This window comes from Lepidochelys olivacea (assembly GCF_965140295.1).
Source record: "Lepidochelys olivacea isolate rLepOli2 genome assembly, chromosome: 6".
In the NCBI taxonomy this organism is placed as follows: domain Eukaryota; kingdom Metazoa; phylum Chordata; order Testudines; family Cheloniidae; genus Lepidochelys; species Lepidochelys olivacea.
In genome coordinates this window covers 42,691,701-42,714,321 of record NC_140416.1, presented here as the reverse complement: position 1 = coordinate 42,714,321, position 22,621 = coordinate 42,691,701, and the positions used below count along the sequence as shown (strand labels likewise).

Here is a 22,621-nt window from a genome sequence, read left to right as displayed (position 1 = left end):
GGCAGCTCCCTTATGCCCAGCCATCTTATACCCAGTGATTAGAGCACCTGACCCACTGGACCAGAGAGTGAGAATAACTCTATAGAGTAGCAATTAGTGTATTCTCCTAGAGGACCTGGGCTCCATTCCCTACCCCAATGACTATTTAAGTGTTTTACACAATGTGAAATAGTTTCAGCAGGAGAGATTGAGAGAACCCTCGCCCAGAATAACCCATAGATCATTGGGCGAGTCACTCACCTGGAAGATGGGAGACCTGGGTTCAAATCCCTGCTGTGAATCAGGCAGAGTGTGGATTTGAACCCAGGTCTCTCATAACCAAGGTGAGTTCTCTAGTCACTGGACTGTTAGTATAGTGGTGACTCTGGCATCATGACCACCTCCAAGGCTGTTGTCACAGTTTGGGGCAACTGCACCTGTACTTCACTTCAGTGGTTCAGCCAGGGAACCCATTCTTGGTCTTTCAGCTTTGCAGCCATTGCCTTTCTTGGAGAGAGATGTGTATCTCTCTCCCTCCTCACCAGGTATTTCCAGGGTGAACAGTTTCCTGCTTTCACTGTGTTATTCCCAGCGAAAGACAGGCTGCCTAAGCAGATTTCTTTTTCGTTCTCGTCTCAGAGACGGTACGCAGTGTAATTGCCACAGTTGTAAGTTACCAAAAAGTTCTTTCTAAGCAAGCACATATTCTTCAGGTAAAAGCACTATAGAGAAAACATATTAAAGACAATAAAACCTACACACATGCTAATAGCTTACCAGAGATCACCCCAAGTACAACCTGGGCTCTGGCAGGAGCAGTCCTTCAACCTGGGGTTTTCCTGTGGTTTCAAGTTCACCATACCCTTTGCTATGAACAAGAACCCTCAAGAGTAAGAGTCTCTCATTTACCCATCATGGCTCTTTGAAGAGATCATGACTATGTAATTAGCCAACGAGTCTCTGCACAAAATGCAGTTTCCAAAGGATGGATTTGAGGTGGGTCATTTGCATTCCCCTCACCCCTAAGTATTTCTTAAGAAATCCACTTCACACTTACAGTCCCCCAAAGACCTTTGAAGTTCCTGATACCTTCCAGAGGTTTAATTAATCCTGCCTTCCTCCTAAAGAAGTTCTGTACAATAATACAGAGTTTGCATTTTCAATATAAGGGACCCAAAAGGTATTAAATTTGTAAGGTTTGCTCAAGTTATGGCAGGATATTGTCGTATTGTCACAGCTGTATTTTGTGCAGGGCTGGATCTGGTAGGCATGGCCTAAGGCGACCTCTAAGCCTGCCTACCAGATCAGACCCTGCAGGTAAGATAGTTGGGGGAAAATGTGTAGTTTCAGGGTTCTGCCAGAGTTTTAGACATGAGCTTGGCTCTGAACAGCTTGGCAAAGTCATGATTTGAACAGTATTGCACATGCCCAAAGAAGTTTGTTCACCTCTGGGACTTTACAGGTGAAAATTTAGGTACCTAGGGGGTTTAGATATCTACAGGATTAGGTGGCTGCTGAGTGAGGATTTGGAGGATCTAGATTTTGGATTTATGTGCCTAAAGCAGCAGTTAGGTGCCTAAATCCCTTTCTGGGTCTGGATGTATTTAGCACGTCTCAGGATTTGGCCCTTGCTATTTGCCAAGAAGATTAGTCTTTAAAGTGTCTGCTCTTTATGAGTGCCACCATGAGAATTTACTGTCCCTAAACAGCATGAGGACCTTGGGCTTCCTTTCCCCATGAACAAGATTATTTTTTATAAATCATTGATGGGCACCTTACTTATCTCAGTGATGTACTGGTTCTGTTTAGTGGGGCCTCTGGCTCTGTGAGCACTGTATGCAGGTGAAGACGGTGCTCTGGGCAGATTAAAGCCATTGTAAATGAAAGGGCTCACTGACATTAAGGTATCTCCACCAGCGTTTTGAGGTTAGCATCAGAGAAGACTGGCCTTCTGCTGAATGCAAAACACTTCTAAAAGTTCTGGCTTTGGATATTCATGCGTGACTCCCAGTGAAGCCATGTGTAAACCTCTGAAGGCAATATTGGGTGTTAAATGTTGCCTGGAGGGCAAGGAGGAAAATAGCTTAAGGTAAACAAAGGTCAGCTATCTTAGCAAAGTTAGGGACTGAAGTCTTCTAGATGTTTTCAGGGCTAGTAAATTCTCTTGGTGGACCTGATAAGGAGCAGAAATTTTAAAAAACTGCAAACAGCGAGGGCCAAATCCTGAGAAGTGCTAAATACATCCAGCTCTCTATGAAGAGAATAGGAGATGCAGTAGTTCAATAGTTGGGATTTGGCCTCTGGTATTTCGAGGTAAATGGTGCCATGTTGGCATCTCACTGGACTCAATGGGAAAGGCAGGAACTGTTACTGGAGGAAGTTGGAAGACTGCTTATGCCCCATTCACATGCACCCATATAGGGTATGTCTGCACTCAGCTGGGAGCGTAGACTAGGTCTGTTCCAGCTAGCACACTCAAAATAATAGAGTGGACATTGCTGTATGGGCAGTGCCTCAGGCTAGCTACCCAATCCAAGGCCTCACTGGGTTCAATCTCAGGGGGCTAGCCCAAGCCAGTGTCCATGCCTCTACATTCACACTGCTATTTTTAGTGTGCTAGCTTGAGGAGAGCTAGCGCGAGTCCGTCTCCCTGAGCTGTGAGGCACACTCCCAACTGCAGTGTAGATGTACCCATAGAGGCCAGTCTAAGCCCTGTTGAGTTACTCTGTCTTTCAAATGGTCTGTATATTTCAATTTTGAAATATTTAACCTAGCACATTTCCTTTTTGGATAAAAATACAACACAGTTTAGCCTTTTGTAACAGTCTCCCCGAAGGTGAATTTTCAGCTGGGAGCTGAAGTGCAAATTACTTCTTTCCCTGAGCACTTTAAGAACTCTTTCTTACATTACATTGTATTTTATTAAGGTGATGGCCAATTTAGTAACTTTCATTATTGCTTTCTCCACAACTTTTTTTTTTTTTTGGTCAGTGTGATCCTGCAGGCTGCCTGATTGAATTGACGACACAGCTCACCATAGTTATGGCCGGCAAGCAAATTTGGGGAAATATACAAGAGGCCATTGTACCGTAAGTGATGCCTTACATTGAGCCACTGAGTTTGTAGATGGCTGAAATTAAGGGTGATGAGTAGCATCATTTCACTGGCCAAACTGAGAGAAATGCTGTAGGTAAATGAACTGCAAAAGTGCTGAAAAGTCAATCAAATTTTTAGAGTTCTTTTTGGCTTCTTTTCTGTAGAAGATGTTTGTAAAGACTGTACAGTATGGGAGTGAGGAGTTGGTTTCCTTTGGGGGAAAGAGGTGCTTATGAATCAATTTATAGTGCATAATATATTCTCTAATCATGACTCTATCTTCCCCCCTCCCTTATTGTTCCCATTTCCCCTCCCCACACAGCTGGATTTGGAATTGGTGGGGACGCAGGAAAGCCAGATGTAATCCAGAGAATTTATATAGTCGCTGGGAGCAGGATCATGATCTGCAGAGCTTTGGAGCCTTGGGGCTATTCTATGAATATCTAGAAATGGGTGAGCTGAAAACACAACTTTGAAATGAAGATAAGAAGCTTTGTTATTAGGTTATAAGAACAGAGCTTTCCAGTTAAAAGTTGGCATGTTCTCTGATAAGTATTGTAAACAGCATAAAATTCAATGATAGACGGAGTTAAATAGGTCAGCCCAATAAATGAAGCTGCCTTTATATTAGTATAATGCATTGAGCAAAGTTCTTGTTCATAGTATTATATATCCAAGAACTATTTCTCTCTCATGTTGGATGGTGGATCTGTTATCCACACTGCAGCTCTCTAGTGCATATTCTGCCATTCTTCCTAGGCATAACTTCCACTGATGTCATTGGAAACTCTGACCATGGGATGAGTGCCAAGTATGCTGTAAGGATCTGCACTGCAGATATGAGACCCACAATGTGGATCAGAGAATCCACTGTGTTTTGGGTCTGCACTGATTTGTGCTCTGATACTACCCAACTGACCAGCAGAGGGAGCATGAGCTAACCAACTGGCACTATTTCTAAAATGATGCCGACATGACAGATGAAACAGTTTGCAAACAGCTAACTAAAAAACCAGAAATTAAGCCCATGAACAATCCAGAAACACTGAAATTAAAAACAGTGTTTGTCAAATAGAAAGGGCAAAATTTGTTGAAGTTTGCCTGGTGGTGTCCCTCTTAATGCTACTCCTAAGCTGTGCGTATAAATCTGTAAATCTTGTTTGGAACTATCTAGCCGCATTCGTGTCATGTAGCCATTTCACCTTGGCCTGTGATCTTGTCAAATCTCACATGCCAACCATGGTCCGGCCTGATCACTACTTGGATGGGAGACCCGCAAGGTTAAAAAATAGCTGCTGTCAGTAGTGAAGATGCAGGAAGATGTCTTTCCTTCTGCTGAATCATAATTAAACCATTCCCTCAGCATGATTCAGTGACCACTTGGTTGTTGGGGATTATGTTTTTTGGCTGTGATGGAAAATTGAAGTCCTGACCACAGGTGGTCATGAGATCTCTAATAGCAGTTTTGGAACAGTATTTAACGCCAATGTCTTGGTGAAATGTTATGTTATTTTACATTCTCCTGGAGCTTTAAGTAGATATAATATTCCTTTTCACTTTCTGTGCCTAAACTATTGTGGGGTAGTGTTGGCACAACTGAAAAGGCTGCTACATACCACACCAGAGGAGGTTTGATTTTGGTGATAGCTAAAGTGATTATTGACAGTTCATTACGTATGTGTTTAGTGCCACTGGTAAATCTTAATATGAACTAAAAAAATACATACTATATACATAAATAAACCCATGAACAATAGGGTCACAAGGGGAGAAGCTCAGAATATTTGTTTCTTGTTTGGGAATGAATTAAAAATAATTAAAAACTAAAAGAGGTTGGTCTATAAAATAATTGTATAAATTGGAGGGCTTGAGAGCCAGCATGTAAAGCCTTGCATCAGTCAAAGGCTGGTCAGTCAGACTTTACTGCTTTGTGTATTCAATCTCTTCTCCAAACTGCCGAGTCTTTCAGTTATAACACACACACACACTTTTCTTTCTTGAAAGTACTTGGATACTATACTTTTATTAGCACATTGTTGCAATTTAGAAAATTGGTGATATGAATACATTCCACTAGACTTGTTTTTCACTTGGTAAGGTTATCTTGAATGCTCTGGAATTTCAATAGCATGAATTGTGAACTTAAAGATAATTTCCCTAGAGTTCAAAACAACTGTTGTTCATTTCCCTTCCTCCCATGCAGTCATTCAGTTTGGATTTATTACTCTGTTTGTGGCCTCTTTTCCACTGGCTCCCCTTCTTGCGCTGATGAATAATATCTTGGAGATTCGAGTAGATTCCTGGAAGCTTACCACTCAGTTCAGGAGGCCTGTTGCTGCCAAAGCCCACAGTATAGGAGTTTGGCAAGAAATTCTAAATGGAATGGCCATCTTGTCTGTTGTCACTAACGTAAGTAAACTAACTGTGCTAAGTCCATTTTCTTATAATTCTTTATATTTCCAGGATTTGTAGGTTTTATAATCAGCTTCTACTGTTTTTCATTCTGTATAGAACCAATTCATTATGTGTATAACACCGCCATTTGAGTTGCAGTGCTACTGCACTGTGCAGTGCAGTGATCATAGAATCTCAGGGTTGGAAGGGACCTCAGGAGGTCATCTCGTCCAACCCCCTGCGCAAAGCAGGACCCACCCCAGCTAAATCATCCCAGCCAGGGCTTTGTCAGGCCAGGCCTTAAAAACCTCTAAAGATGGAGATTTCACCATCTCCCTAGGTAACCCATTCCAGTGCTTCACCACCCTCCTAGTGAAATAGTGTTTCTCAATATCCAACCTAAACCTCCCCCACTGCAACTTGAGACCATTGCTGCTTGTTCTGTCATCTGCCACCATCTGAGAACAGCCTAGCTCCATCCTCTTTGGAACCTCCCTTCAGGTAGTTGAAGGCTGCTATCAAATCCCCCCCTCACTCTTCTGCAGACTAAACAATCCCAGTTCCCTCAGCCTCTCCTCATAAGTCATGTGCACCAGTCCCCTAATCATTTTCATTTCCCTTCACTGGACTCTCTCCAATTTGTCCACATCCTTTCTTTAGTGGGGGTGGGGGGGCAAAACTGGATGTAATACTCCAGATGTGGCCTCACCAGTGCCGAATAGAGGGGAATAATCACTTCCCTCAATCTGCTGGCAACGCTCCTACTAGTGCAGCCCAATATGCCGTTTGCCTTCTTGGCAACAAGGGCACACTGTTGACTCATATCCAGCTTCTCGTCCACTGTAATCCCCAGGTCCTTTTCTGCAGAACTGCTGCTTAGCCAGTCAGTCCCCAGCCTGCAGCCAAGCATGGGGTTCTTCCGTCCTAAGTGCAGGATTCTGCACTTGTCCTTGTTGAACCTCATCAGGTTTCTTTTGGCCCAATCCTCCAATTTGTCTGAGTCACTCTAGACACTATCCCTAGCCTCCATCATATCTACCTCTCCCCCCAAATTAGTGTCATCTGCAAACTTGCTGAGGGTGCAGTTCATCCCATCATCCAGATCATTAATGAAGATGTTGAACAAAACCGGCCCAAGGACCAACCCTTGGGGCACTCCACTTGATACCGGCTGCCAGCTAGACATTGAGCCATTGATCATTATCCATTGAGCCTGACTATCTAGCCAGTTTTCTATCCACCTTATAGTCCATTCATCCAATCCGTACGTCTTTAATTGCTGGCAAGAATACTGTGGGATACTGTATCAAAAGCTTTGCTAAAGTCAAGGAATAACACGTCCACTGCTTTCCCCTCATCCACAGAGCCAGTTATCTCATCATTGAACGCAATCAGGTTGGTCAGGCATTACTGCCCTGGTGAATCCATGTTGATTGTTTCTGATCACCTTCCTCTCCTCCAAGTGTTTCAAAACGGATTCCTTGAGGATCTGCTCCATGATTTTTCCAGGGACTGAGGTGAGGCTGACCAGTCTGTAGTTCCCCGGATTCTCCTTCTTCCCTTTTTTAAAGATGGGCACTACATTAGCCTTTTTCCAGTCGTCCAGAACTTCCCCCGATCGCCATGAGATTTCAAAGATAATGGCCAATGGCTCTGCAATCACATCAGTCAGCACTCTCAGTTACCTTCCATATGGCCCCATTGAGTTGTGCTCGTCCAGCTTTTCTAAATAGTCTTTAACATGTTCTTTCACCACTGAAGGCTGGTCACCTCCTCCCCATACCGCGCTGCTCAGTGCAGCAGTCTGGGAGCTGACCATGTCTGTGAAGACCGAGGCAAAAAAAGCATTGAGTACTTCAGTTTTTTCCACATCATCTGTCACTAGGTTGCTCCCCCTTCAGTATGGGTCCCGTGCTTTCCATGACAACCTCCTTGTTGCTAACATACCTGCAGAAACCCTTCTTGTTACCCTTCACATCCCTTGCTAACTGCAACTCCAGTTGTGCTTTGGCCTTCCTGATTACACCCCTGCATGCTTGAGCAATATTCTTATACTTCTCCCTAGTCATCTGTCCAAGTTTCCACTTCTTGTAAGCTTCCTTTTTGTGTTTAAGCTCACCGAAGATTTCTCTGTTAAGCCAAGCTGGTTGCCTGCCATATTTGCTATTCCTTCTTCACATCAAAGGATGGTTTGTTCCTGCACCCTCAATAAGGCTTCTTTAAAATACAGTCAGCTCTCCTGGACTTCTTTCCCCCTTATATTAGCCCCCCAGGGGATCCTGCCCATCAGTTCCCTGAGGGAGTCAAAGTCTGCTTTTCTGAAGTCCAGGGTCCATATTCTGCTGCTGTCCTTTCTTCCTTTTGATGACATGCAGCTCTCCATTTCCATTTAACTGGAACCAGGTGGTTTGTTCACTTGACTTTCCTAGTGTCTGGCCAGATTGAGGCATGCATGGGAGTTAGTTTACTGAAGCTCAGTTCAGATATGTCATTGGCAGTACCAATTGGCGAAGGGAAACCACAGGAGATGCCCAAGATAATTTCATTCCTTCCATTGAATGATTAATAAGATTCACAATCTATGGGTTCAGTTAGATCCTCAGCTGCTTCTGGATGTTCAGAGAGCAGCAGTGGCGAAAGATACTTTTTATAAACTGAAGACCAATAAAGTCTTGGGGGGATAGCTCAGTGGTTGGAGGGGGGGAGGGATAGCTCAGTGGTTGGAGCATTGGCCTGCTAAACCCAGGGTTGTGAGTTCAATCCTTGAGGGGGCCATTTAGGGATCTGGGGCAAAAATTGGGGATTGGTCCTGCTCTGAGCAGGGGTTGGACTAGATGACCTCCTGAGGTCCCTTCCAACCTTGATATCCTATGGTTCTATGAAAGCGCTGCATCTAGTGTTCCAGCTTCACATGGGACTGTCAAACAGAATCAGATATTTCATTTCAAAGGAAAATATTAAGCGAGACACTAAGTTACTTATGCAGCATGATCTCAAGTTCTGTTTCTTTTTTCAGGCCTTTATTGTAGCCTTCACATCTGATATGATCCCTCGTTTAGTTTACTACTATGCCTATTTTACAAATGAAGATTCGCCCATGTCTGGATATATTAACAACAGTCTATCCGTGTTCCAAGTCTCAGATTTTCTAGAGGGAAAGGAGCCTAAAAATAATTCAGAGAACTTTCTCACATGCAGGTTTGTGGTGATTTTAAAAAAAAATTGTCTCTATGTTTTACATGCAGTTTTCCAAGTAGATAGTTGAGACTTAAATTAATTAGAAAATAGATAGGCCTAATTCTTCCATGTCAGAACTAGTGCAGAATCTAGCTTCCTTTAGAAAATGATTTAGATAATCCCACTAACCACCAAAAATCACTTTTTTTTTTCATTTGAGTCAAAGGGAGTCCAAGTTGGTGTAACTAACAAATGCAAAGGCATGAAAAAGGGCGTAACAAAGAAAGCAACCAACAGGAGAGACTAAGAATGTATGGTTTAAAGCCAGCCCACTTTGGTAATTGCTGGAAATAGGTCTGAAGGTATCGAACTGAATCTAGGGAACCCAGATACTCACCACTCATTATCACCTCTGAATTTGGCTCAGTTTCTAAAACTGATTTTGGTCTATATAAGGGGTGATCAAACTGTGGCTTGCAAACCACATGCGGCTCTTTTACTGTTAAAGTGAGGCTCACGGAGCTCCTCTCACTCTCCCCCATTCTCTACCTACCAGACTGGTCGTGGGGGGAGCTCAGGACCTCTGCCTTGCTGCAGGGTGTGGAGTAGGGACTTCTGCCCAGCAGAGAGGTGGGCCTCTAGGCTTCAGCCCTGCGGGGCGCACTTGCCGGGGCTTGGGGCTTCAGCAGGAGTGGGGCTGAAGCCCAAGCCCCCTGGCAGGCAGGTCCCAGCTCTCAAACTAATGAAGATTATCATATGCGGTTTGGAGGGCCAGTAAGTTTGGCCACCTCTGGTCTATGTATTGGTCACAAGCAGTTTGATGCAAGTATTCAAAATCCAAGCTCAGCAAGTGAGTTTTGATTGAACACACAGTGCATATGGTGTGGTTCTGTTGCCTGATTGGATACAAGTAAACCTCCTAGAATCAGGTTTAGAATGGAAGCCAGGGTTTTTTTGCTGGATTTCACCAGTTGTGAAGGGAAGCGTTCAGTTTCACGGGTAAAGAAACCAGACATTCTTCAGAGCTTTTCTCTGGGTGTTGAGACCACATTCTGTCACATGTGATGGTGTTCCGGTGTCGTTACTTTTGTCTCAGGATGGCCCAGTCTAATTGTGTTGATTTTGTCTTTGAAGTAAGATGAGATTTCTTTGCAATGGACAGGGCTTGTGTCTGGTTGTGTATAGACAGTTAGCCAGTTCACTGCACCGAAAGGTTCTTCTGCATATGACTTGGTTATTGCAATTCTCTGTGAGAAGCTACTTGAAGCTTCTTTTGTATCTGTACATATGTTTGTAGGTGGCCTGGAGCTGTTCTCTGACTTTTGCTGTGCAGCTTTTGCATACCCAGACCTTCAGCCTTTTTGACTTCTTGCTTAATTTTGTGCAATTCATGAAAGAACCTAGGTGACCTGTGTACGTGGTGTGGAGGTTGGGGTCACTTTGTGGCTAGCTCTTTGATGGTTTAGGTCAGCAGTTGATTATAGAGTTCTTCTCTAACCATAGAGTTTGAGACTGAAGGATCCTGCCTCAGTTTGCATGGGCTTTGGACCAATTATTCATTATTACAATATGCAAGAAGTTCCGTGCACAGTTCCTGCTATGGAAAATGGGTGTTGGGTTTACGCAGCCATAGTGAAAAAATACCCAAAAAATAAGGCCCTGGCATACCACAAGTTTCTCAAGAGCAATGTTGTGCTTCACACTATCATGATGGAGCCCTGCATTTTCAAAATGACTCTAATGTTGTCTTCTTCTGCCTGGCTTTGCCAAGGTATTTGACATTTTATACAGAAGGGTCAATATCTGCATAAACATATTGGAACATATTCTTAGCTGGTGTACATTAGCATAGACGTATTTTACCAATGGCAGAGGAATTTATGTCCATAAGGTTTCAGTGTATTGGTGAAAAAGCGTGAATTTGTCCATAGTGAAGGAATTGTGGATTGGAGAAGGAACTTCAGAGACATCCATAACAAAAGGGAAACATATGATTGGATACAAAACAAATCCACTTCAGATAGATCATGACTCAGAGTAAAGCTCCAGTAGTCTGTCTTTATCCTACCATAGATATTAATGCTGAACACACACATGCCTGCTCACCCATTGAGCCCTTGATTTGTCCAATAAATCTGTCCATTCTGATACCATTCAATTAGCTTCCATTGTGCTATTCAGCAATGTCCATTATTTGGTCACCACCCGAATACAGTAGTAATCCACATATAAATTTCACTTCTCACACATCCTCAGCCATCCTATGTTGTTGTGAATAAGGGTGCCTGAGCAAACTGGCAATAGAAACAAGTTATAAGGGCTAACCTGTTCCTGCCAAAGAGAATAGAACATTTAGAAGAAGATCAAAAGGTTCCTTAAATGACAGCTGTATTGCATGTAAATGTCACTGAGCTTGTAGTCTGTCTCATATTAAATATGACATTTCACCTTTACATTTATTTATATCTAACAGGTACAGAGACTACCGATATCCACCAGGCCATGCGAAGAAATATTTACACACTATGCAGTTTTGGCACATTCTTGCTGCAAAATTGGCTTTTATCATTATAATGGAGGTATGTGCCAATCAGTCTTCTGAAATCAATACATCATACATTCTGAATATAGTTACTATTTTTTTATGAAAGTCAAACAACTGCTGCTAATATCCTGTATTCACTTGCATAAGCAACACAAAGAAAATATCAGCTGTACAAAATAAAGACCAAACTCTTAATTTTCACTCAGTCAAGACTCCCTTTGAAATCAAGAGATTTGGTCCAAAGAAAAGAGCAGAGTTAAATCCTTTTATGCAAATAAGAAAATAACTAAACTACTAGGCCTCCCATATGTATAACTCCCATTGGTTTAGTTGGGAGTGCTGCTTGTGAGAGGACTGCAGTACTGCCTTCTAAAAGGATTTTAAGATGATGAGCAGCAGCTAAAATTGCTCAAGTCAATCATTTTGAGTATAAAGCCAGCCTTTTGCAGGCTGCCAAAGGAGTAGGGGATTGCTGATGAGCTGTATCCATGGCATGTCCCACTGCGATCCTGTCGGTTCTCACAAGTTGAGCTGGGTCAATATGTGGATGGGATATCTACAAGGAATCACCTAGATGCAGCAGAATGGTGCTGGTGATTCAGAAGGTATCACTCTTGCTCCTGAACCTGTTATGAAGCACTTTGGGATCAAAGTTGGTGTTTAAGTGTGAGGGTGTTTTATAATCTTTTTATTTGTACATAAAATCCAAAAATAGCAGCATGTTTTTGTAACATGATGTGTATCGTTCCAGGACAGTCATATTACAGTATGCTCAGTTTTAAGAGAAAAGAGAAAAAAAAAGTTAATAATAATACCTAGCTCTTATGTAGTGCTTTTTTAGCTGGAGATCTAATTATTCCTTTATTCTATAATACATCATCATCACTTTCCCTTGCCTCTTTTTTTTTTTTTTTTGGCAGCATATTGTGTTCATTGTCAAATTCTTTGTGGCCTGGATGATTCCAGACGTTCCAGCAGAGGTAAAAGCCAGAATAAAACGTGAAAAGTTCTTAACACAAAAAATCCTGCATGAATATGAACTCAATAAACTGAAGCAGAAACTGTGTGAATGCAAGACATATGAAAATATGGAAAAGGAAGTAATTGCCACAGAAGGAAAAGTAGAGTTATCCCAGGCAATGTAGCTGGAGGAGCTATCTGGTAGATTTTAGTCTCTGAAACTCTGATCCTTATTTATCTGTGATCCGCTCAGTATGCAATTTGTTGAAAGCCATATGATAGTTTTAACCCTTTGCTTTCAGTCCAAAGATTTTAAACATTTGTTTTTCTAAAAGACACCTGTCATTGAGTATTGTAGGCTTGGTAAATGCTATTTCTCAATTTCCCTGTTTTGTAGCTACCCTTTGGACTGGACAATGGATAAATCTCATGGGTCTAAAAATCAAAATATTATTTGGAAATCCTATGACACTGGTTCCCAGCGTAGGGGTTGTGATTCTCCTCAAAAGGTTGTGATCAGGTGTATGAGGGTCATGACTACTCTGAGCTTCCCATACTTCTGAATGGGAGAAGGAGGGAAGGTGCCAACTAGCTCCTAGCTAGATGGCAAGGTATATACTGGACAGCTCCTGCTATGGAAAAGACTGAGAGTGAGTGTCTATAACATCACAACTTAATTAGCTAACGTTGGAGGCAGAATGATCTTTTTTTTTGTATCCACTGCATATCATATATAATATTTGTTCACAGGCTTGCAACTTTTATGCATTTTTTGAGGAACGTGTGTGTTAAAGATATATTGACTTAAATCTACTTCGGCTTTTTTAAGGCACAGAATTGAGAGGCTAGTGAAGAAGAAGAATAGTTTAATTTATTTTCAATTTTTTACTCCTAACAATCCTCATCTGCTAAAGAGTTTCCTCACAATAAAGTTTAAACATTGAAAGTTTGTGGAATAATCTGCTAGTTACAGTACTTTTGCCAGGGTTTGATAGTTTAGTTTAGACTGCATCATTTAAGGAAACTTAGCTGTTTTATTTCTTAACTCTAAAAGACATCATTTGAAAAACTATACTATGTTAGTAGGGGCCTGTCCTGTCATATGATTTCTGATTGTGCACATGTTATCTCTGAGAATGACAACTAAGAGATAAAATGGTTTGAACTGTCTAGTCAGAAATTCTTCAGGAATTAACCACAGGGCTGTGAATTTTGAACAGACCCCAGTGTGGGGAAGCTGGACTGTAATACAGATTGATCTATATATGTCATTGTGTTTGTACGTGAATGTGATTTTAAAGCGATAAAGTTAAGTAGTCTTAGTATTTTAAAAATGCCAAGCAATGTACATTTATGTAGCCATTGTCCTTATAGTAGGAACCCTTGAACTTTTTTGTTTTTAATCTTGCCAAAAAGAAACCTTTTTTTATTTTGCCATGGGGCTGTTCTGCAAAGGTATGACGTATATTCATTGTCAGCTATTTTGCAAGTTAGCTACAAGCTGTTTATGAGCAGTGCCCTTGCTATATAATTTTAATTACAAATATTTTACTGATTTTACTGTATTTTAAAGACATGTCAACCTTACAATGCTTAGTGCCTTGTTTATATGCATTTGACACAAGATATGAAAATGCTAGCTGTATAATTACATGATATAGCATATCTTAAAAGTGAGCCTGCATCATGAAACTTTGAACCTCCATATGGCAGTGCATAGTGTTGGCTTAGCAATGGCTGCATATGCAAACTTCAGTTTGTCAGTGCTATGCAAAAGAGTGGAAAGCACTGTGAAGTGGACTGTGAGCTGAAGAAGCAATGGACTTGCTGTATTCTCCCAAAATGAAGAATGCTAGATAGTCATATTTGGAATTTTAGTATATCTGCACTTTGAAAGTTATAGTTAAATGTACCAGACCAAAACCCCCATCATCTATTTTGCCTTTCAGCTAAAGAACTCGTTGTTTACTAAATCCACAAGTTTTCGGTTCCACTTTTGGTTTTAGCAAAGCAAACTTGTAAATCAGAAAAAGAATATAATAAATATTTGGCTAATTAGCTGATATTTAAAGTTTTAGAGTTTTAAATTTGTGTCTTGGGCAGAACTAACATTACTGGTAGAATTTCTAATGGTAAAATGTTTACCTCTAATGAACATCACATGATTCTCCTACCAGCCAGGAAGGTTAAGCAGATGTACATCTCTTTCCATTGTAAATTCTGCAAGGTGTGCTTTAAGAGCAGAGTGGCAACTGACCAAATTTGATGACTGAATACTCACTGGGCTTTCTCAGCCAGGCTTCCCAGAATCTTTCTTGACTTGAGAGTCCCCAGAGCTACTTCATTAAATCTGTAACATTGGTGATTAGTATATGTGATGAGCTGAGATTGCTCTGTAACATTCATGTAACTTTAAAAATTCTGATTCATTGTAGAACTGCATGTACAGTTAAGATAAGTCTGCTGCTTAAGAACGTATGTTATATTATGAAGTGCAATAAGCCAAAGATTCATTACAATCACTGTAATTCTGTATACTCTACCAAACCATAGTAAACGATACAAGCACTTTGCTGCTTTTAACAGATATTTTACAAATACTGTAAATTAAATGGAGAACTTGCATTATTTGTATTATTTTCATGTTTAAATTATTTTTATAATTTTGTTACTGTTAGCAACTGGCAAAGCATGTGTAAAGTAGTAAAGTGAAAAGATACAACATGACAATGTAAGCTCTGAACAAGATGCGCAAAAGGTCTGCTTTCAAGTTAAAAACCAGTAAACTCAGTGTCAGATGTTGTATTCATGCAGATTTTAGAGAATGTCAATTACTCCAAGTCTTTGTAGTTTAAAAAGAAAGTCTTAGTTTGCCACACTTGAAAAGTTTCTAGCAGTGTAATTGTGTTGGCAATGGGCAATGCATCTTAAAAAGCAAGAAGGAGAGAAACAAATAACTTAAAGATAAGGATGCAGCAGTGATGTGCAGAAGCACCAGGTAGTAAAACAACAAAGTTGATTTAACACGTGGCCCCATTTCTTACTTCTAGTTCATTTTCTGAGAGAACTTACTATATAATCTTATACTCTAGGAACATTGGGTTGTTTTCTTCACATACTGTAGTATATATTAAAAAGTGAAAAACTCTGGGATCAGCTTTAAACATACACATATTTTACACTTTAAAGCATCACTTTTTGGCGTGCACAAAAAACTATTTAAAAGACAGTAAATTGTCATGAAATTAACAGCGAAATTTACATAAGAAGAGATCGGTCTAAGCTGTCTCAGAATTTAACTATTTACCTTTTCTTTGTTAGTGGCTAAGCACTGTTTCAACAAACTTTTATTAGCATAACTAGGGTTATAACCTTTCACAGTTTATATTTTTTTTCCTGAAAGGTGTTGCAAAGTGGTAGAAATAAAAGCCATACTGGGAATCTGAAAGTATTAAATATTCTGTGCTGGGTTTTTGTATGTTTGAATACACTTGATGTTGAAAATTAATACTGAACGTACAAAATATATACTATGACTGTATACATGTCTCTAAAAGTGTCCTTTAACTGCAGTGAAACGAGTTTGGTGATGTAGCTACTGTAACTTTTAGGCAACCGTGGATTACTTCAAGAGAATTAGTAAATGAGGAAGATTATTGGCTTTTAAGTATAAAGAGTAACCCGATCAGGGAATTTTTTTCCCCAATATATTGGTTATATTTGTGCTATAGAAAGATTTAACATGCTACGATATAAGCAAATGACCATGAAATAAGCATGCAACCACAAAACACTATACTGTTTTTCTAGCAAATTTTATTACTGTGGTTTATATTTTTTATGTAAATTGTTTAATAATGTTGCCAGTTTCAGACTGCAGGAGAAAGTGGCAGGGAAGGATAGATTTTCTTACTGAGCTGTTTGCCTCTTTTGCTTCCAAGTGATATTGTCATGTAAATGGACTGGTATTTTTGACTGTTAAGTATCGTACTGATGTATATGATTCACTAATCCTGGGATAATTTTTTAAACATTGCATTAAACCTATGTGTACAATACTGAGATTTAAAATGTGTTGGTGAATAAAGCAATGTTTATTTTTTAACTCTACTGTCATTTTTTTTAAAAAATATTGCTTGTTTTGTTAAATTCGGCATGTGTCTGGAGTTAAAGGGCTGAGTGTGTTCACAGTGCCTCAAAAAAGGTGATATTTGTATTATAGATGATTAATCTTTGATCATCGATTTTACATGACAGTGTATTTAGATTCAACAAAAATACATACCACTGATTAATTCCTTTTAAATACTAAATGCTATAATAGAGAAAGAGTATAGTGGACCTATATCTTGTTTGAAAGAACTAATACAAAATCACAAGATAGAATGATTTATGTAGCTTCATCGTGATTCACAAGAAACCAATTGTAAGGGCCAATTTTTTCTTGTATTGTATGCACTTCCCCTTGACCGATAGGCACGTGTACATCATATCTGAGAGGAGTATATCCCTGAATAATTTGTTTGCTAATTCCGAGAACCATGACGACATGAAAAAGCTCACCACGTCCTCCACATTCCAATAATTTTGCTCCTGGTGCAAACAGGACTGTACACAAACAGGCTGTCATCTCAGACAGGCTACCTTTTCCTGCACTATTTGAAGCAGTCTCTTTTCTCTTCCTGAACCCAATAACTCAGATGGCGATTTCCTCACATGCTTTCAGCTCCCAGAGTCTGTCCTGCACTAGATACCACTAGTAGAACCAGTGGACCACACATTTGGAATTCACGTTTTTAGAAGTATTTTTGTTAAGATATTGGATCAACTTGTGGTCTCAGTTACAGTTGTACATCTCCCATTGCTTCTGCAAGAGGCACCAGGATTGACCAATAGCAACTGTAATTACCCCTTAAGTGCGTGAGAAAGTATATACCGTTAACTAACTTACGGCATGAGCATAGGCAAGAAGTGCTAAAAAGGGTAAAAAGTTCCTTATGAAGAATTTTTACAGTATGCTTTACTCAATGGATTTGTAAACATGAACATATTTTATTCTCTTCTTTCAAACTCATTTGTGACAACAAGCATCCATCGTAGACACTATGTTTGGCACTCCCACTGGTGAATCTGAAGTCTTGTCCACCATTTGCCAGAGAATTCACTTTATTTTCAACATTCAGCAGATGCTGCCACTATTATTAAACAAAAGGCAACAGGACATCAGACGTTATCAGATCCTCTCTGGGGAAAACTGAAGATGAGTCACAAAAAGCACTTGGGTTGAATTCCATCCAGACTTCAAAGGGGTTTAACTCTAAGAAATGAATAAGTACAGGTGCAGTGACAATATTTTCATGCAAACATAAAATGACACTAGTTTGGGAAAGAATGCTGTGCAAGAGATAAAATAGACAATGTGATTATCTACCATGCTATTGACTCTGTAACATTATGTTTGGTTCCTTAACTGGGTATCGAAAGATAAAGTAAGAACAGTAGTAGGAAAGTGACAGGGAGGAAAGCAGCAGCAGAGAAAGAGAAAAATAAACAGAAAAACTAAGAAAAGGTGAGCAAGGTAGAAGCAGATAAAGTGTAGGGGGATGATGTAGCTATGCCTTGATACATGATCATTATGTTTTATGATAGGGTATCTTTCAGAAGCTCCCAGAAGAAGAATTATTAAAGCTCATTTGACACTCTCAAGAAACAATAGTCTGGCCTTGAAGGCCAGCAGTATAGACACAAAGGGTCAAATCCTGGCTACATTTAATTCAATGAAAAAAACACTCATTGACTTGAGTGGGTCTAGGACTGGACCCAAAGAGGGGTACATTGTAATGGGAAAAATTCATAAAGACTTGTGAGACACATTGTTCAGTCATACAAACAAATCATGGGACCTCGCAGAGGACCCTAGTCTACTGTTGTAACAGGTATGGCAATGTCCTGCAATATCCCTGAAAAACATTATTGAATTAAGATTAAGTATCTTTGGAGTCCATTGTATTAAATGCAAAGGTTATGTATTATTGTGAGCTGGGATGATCAAAGGACTATACTGAACAATGTGCCAGACAAGAATGGTCTTTTGGGACAATATGTGTGAAGTGGATTTCCTGGGAAATATCTAGGAGGAGGTGAATAGAAATTCCTCCCTCTATCCCCAAGTTATGCAAAACCCCAGCCTTTTGAAGCTACATCCTGTGAAGGGAACCGTTGTCTGCTGATCACCTGTTACCTGAAGCCAAGATCAAAGGCCCAAGGTGTATAAAGTGTGGGAAGCAGGGAAAGAAAGAGAGGGTTTAAGTGCAGCCATTTAAGTGTCAGAGACAGAGCAGCACAGAGCCAGTGTGACCTAGCCTTGAGATAACGATGTTTTGAGAAGTGAAAGTGAGAAAATGCTGGTTTAAATAGGACATAAAAAACAAATTGCAGATGGTTTTCATTAATGCACGCTACTAAAATGTATAAATGCTTGTGTGATATTGCTTGTACTTTGCAGAAACTGAGGCAGAGATGCTCTCTGTTAGGTGTATTCTTCCCTTGCAATTGCTTGAATAAAGCTGTCTCTGATTTTGTTGCTTCCAACCTGAGAGTGGAGTTCATTTTCTTCCACAAAAGGAAGACTGAACTATTCATGGGTGTGTGTGTTTTGACCTAAGGCTGTTATGAACTTTTAACCACAGAAAAACCCCTTGAGGGCATTTGAAGGACTGACTCTTACCAGAGCCCTTGTTGAAATTGGGTGTGGGATGATCTCTGGTATGTATATTAATATTCACGTAGGTTCTTTTGTTGTTTTAATATCTTTTCTCTGTAATGCTCTCACCTTAAGAATAAATGTGCTTGATTATATGGGGCTGTGTGGTAACTTATAACTGGTAGCAATTACAGTGGTTCATAGTCTCTGGAGAGAAAGCAAAGCACAGGCACTGACCTGTTTAGGCAGTCTGGCTTGCTGGGGATTGTCACAGTCCAGAGCAACTGCACTTGTATTTCTCCTAAGTAGTCCAGCTGCACAGTTCCCTGCACAGACAGGTTTAGCTTCATAGATATTTAGGTCAGAAGGGACCATTATGATCATCTAGTCTGACCTCCTGCACAACACAGCCACAGAATTTCACCCACCACTCCTACAAAAAAAACCTCACACCTATATCTGTGCTATTGAAGTCCTCAAATCGTAGTTTAAAGACTTCAAGGAGCAGAGAATCCTCCAGCAAGTGACCCATGCTCCATGCTACAGAGGAAGGTGAAAAACCTCCAGGGCCTCTTCCAATCTGCCCTGGAGGAAAATTCCTTCCCGACCCCAAATACGGTGATCAGCTAAACCCTGAGCATATGGGCAAGATTCATCAGCCAGATACTACAGAAAATTCTTTCCTGGGTAACTCAGATCTCACCGCATCTAATAGCCCATCACAGGTCATTGGGCCTATTTACCATGAATATTTAATTACCAAAACCATGTTATCCCATCATACCATCTCCTCCATAAACTTATCGAGTTTAATCTTAAAGCCAGATAGATCTTTTGCCCCCACTGCTTCCCTTGGAAGGCTATTCCAAAACTTCACTCCTCTGATGGTTAAAAACCTTCGTCTAATTTCTAGTCTAAATTTCCTAGTGGCCAGTTTATATCCATTTGTTCTTGTGTCCACATTGGTACTGATCTTAAATAATTCCTCTCCCTCTCCGGTATTTATCCCTCTGATATATTTATAGAGAGCAATCATATCTCCCCTCAACCTTCTTTTAGTTAGGCTAAACAAGCCAAGCTCCCTAAGTCTCCTTTCATAAGACAAGTTTTCCATTCCTCAGATCATCCTAGTAGCCCTTCTCTGTACCTGTTCCAGTTTGAATTCATCCTTCTTAAACATGGGAGACCAGAACTGTACACAGTATTCCAGGTGAGGTCTCACCAGTGCCTTGTATAACGGTACTAAAACCTCCTAATCCCTACTGGAAATACCTCTCCTGATGCATCCCAAGACCACATTAGCTTTTTTCACAGCCATATCACATTGGTGGCTCATAGTCATCCTATGATCAACCAATACTCCAAGGTCCTTTTCCTCCTCCGTTACTTCTAATTGATGCGTCCCTAGCTTATAACTAAAATTCTTGTTATTAATCCCTAAATGCATGACCTTACACTTCTCACTATTAAATTTCATCCTATTACTATTACTCCAGTTTACAAGGTCATCCAGATCCTCCTGTAGGGTATCCCTATCCTTCTCTAAATTGACAATACCTCCCAGCTTTGTATCATCCGCAAACTTTATTAGCACACTTTTTGTGCCAAGGTCAGTAATAAAAAGATTAAATAAGATTCGTCCCAAAACTGATCCTTGAGGAACTCCACTGGTAACCTCCCTCCAGCCTGACAGTTCACCTTTTAGTAGGACCTGTTGTAGTCTCCCCTTTAACCAATTCCTTATCCACCTTTCAATTTTCCTATTGATCCCCATCTTATCCAATTTAACTAATAATTCCCCATGTGGCACGGTATCAAATGCCTTACTAAAATCTAGGTAAATTAGATCCACTGCGTTTCCTTTGTCTAAAAAATCTGTTACTTTCTCAAAAAAGGAGATCAGGTTGGTTTGGCACAATCTACCTTTTGTAAAACCATGTTGTATTTTGTCCCATTTACCATTGACTTCAATGTCCTTAACTACCTTCTCCTTCAAAATTTTTTCCAAGACCTTGCATACTACAGATGTCAAACTAACAGGCCTATAATTACCCGGATCACTTTTTTTCCCTTTCTTAAAAATAGGAACTATGTTAGCAATTCTCCAATCATACTGTACAACCCCTGAGTTTACAGATTCATTAAAAATTCTTGCTAATGGACTTGCAATTTCCTGTGCCAATTCCTTTAATATTCTTGGCTGAAGATTATCTGGGCCCCCCGATTTAGTCCCATTAAGCTGTTTGAGTTTCGCTTCTACCTCAAATATGGTAATGTCTACCTCCATATCCTCATTCCCATTTGTCCTGCTACCATTATCCCTAAGATCCTCTTTAGTCTTATTAAAGACTGAGGCAAAGTATTTGTTTAGATATTGGGCCATGCCTAGATTATCCTTGACCTCCACTCCATCCCCAGTGTTTAGCGGTCCCACTTCTTCTTTCTTTGTTTTCTTCTTATTTATATGACTATAGAACCTTTTACTATTGGTTTTAATTCCCTTTGCAAGGTCCAACTCTACTTGACTTTTAGCCTGTCTCACTTTATCCCTACATGTTCTGACTTCAATAAGGTAGCTTTCCTTGCTGATCCCTCCCTTCTTCCACTCCTGTATGCTTTCTGCTTTTTCTTAATCACCTCTCTGAGATGCTTGCTCATCCAGCTTGGTCTACAACTCCTGCGTATGAATTTTTTCCCCTTTCTTTGGATGGAGGCTTTCCATAGCTTCTGCAGCTTTGATTTAAAATAATCCCAGGCCTCCTCTACCTTTAGATCCATAAATTCTTCAGTCCAATCCACTTCCCTAACTAATGTCCTTAATTTTTGAAAGTCAGCCCTTTTGAAGTCAAAAACCCTAGCTGCAGATTTATTTTTATTAATCCTTCCGTTCAGTTTGAACTGAATTAGCTCATGATCACTTGAGCCAAGATTATCCCCTACGACCATGTCTTCTATGAGGTCCTCACTACTCACCAAAACCAAATCTAAAATGGCATCCCCTCTAGTCGGTTCATCAACTACTTGATGAAGGAATCCATCAGCTATCGCATCTAGGAAAATCTGAGCCCTATTATTATTACTAGCACTCGTCCTCCAGTCTATATCTGGGAAGTTAAAGTCTCCCATGATCACACAGTTTCCATTAGTATTTACTTTATTAAAAACATTAAAAAGGGCTCTATCCATATCCAAATTAGATCCCGGCGGTCTATAGCACACCCCAAGCACTATCCCAGGGGAGGCTCTAATAGTTTTCTTCCCCAATGTAATTTTTGCCCAGACGGACTCAGTCATATCCATTTCATTGCTTCTTATTTCTTTACATTCTACCTCATCATTGATATACAGTGTTACTCCACCACCTTTACCTTTATTTTGGTCTTTCCTAAACAACACATACCCTTCGATACCTGTAGCCCAGTCATGACTACTATTCCACCATGTTTCTGTTATCCCTATAATATCTGGTTTCACTTCCTGCACCAGTAGCTCTAATTCCTCCATTTTGTTACCTAGGCTCCTCGCATTGGTGTACAAACATCTTGATTTTTGCTGTTTGGCCTCACTCACATTCTGTACCCTATTAGGCACGGTCATTCTACAGCCAGTATAACCTATTAGACTGATATCTACACTGCCCTTCCTCCTACCCACGGCTGTATCCTTTCTTACTTTGTTTTCTTTCCTCTCAATGCTAAAATCCGGCATGGAGATTACCTGGACATCTCCCAACCATCTCCCCCAAATTTCTAGTTTAAAGCTCTCTT

At 40.3% G+C, this 22,621-nt stretch overlaps 1 protein-coding gene across 4 annotated transcripts in view; it reads left to right on the top strand.

Moving 5' to 3' along the window:
• Positions 1-16,256, top strand: part of ANO5 (anoctamin 5) — a 95,060-nt gene extending 78,804 nt beyond the window's left edge. For all 4 annotated transcript variants that reach the window (XM_084630755.1, XM_084630753.1, XM_084630754.1 and 1 more), the window contains 6 exons: positions 2,971-3,068; positions 3,398-3,528; positions 5,279-5,484; positions 8,486-8,667; positions 11,120-11,225; positions 12,112-16,256. In XM_084630755.1, coding sequence (XP_084486881.1) covers positions 2,971-3,068; positions 3,398-3,528; positions 5,279-5,484; positions 8,486-8,667; positions 11,120-11,225; positions 12,112-12,336 — 948 coding nt within the window. In that variant the 3' untranslated portion in view covers positions 12,337-16,256. The remainder of the gene's footprint in view (positions 1-2,970; positions 3,069-3,397; positions 3,529-5,278; positions 5,485-8,485; positions 8,668-11,119; positions 11,226-12,111) is intronic.
• The last annotated feature ends 6,365 nt before the right edge of the window (positions 16,257-22,621 follow it).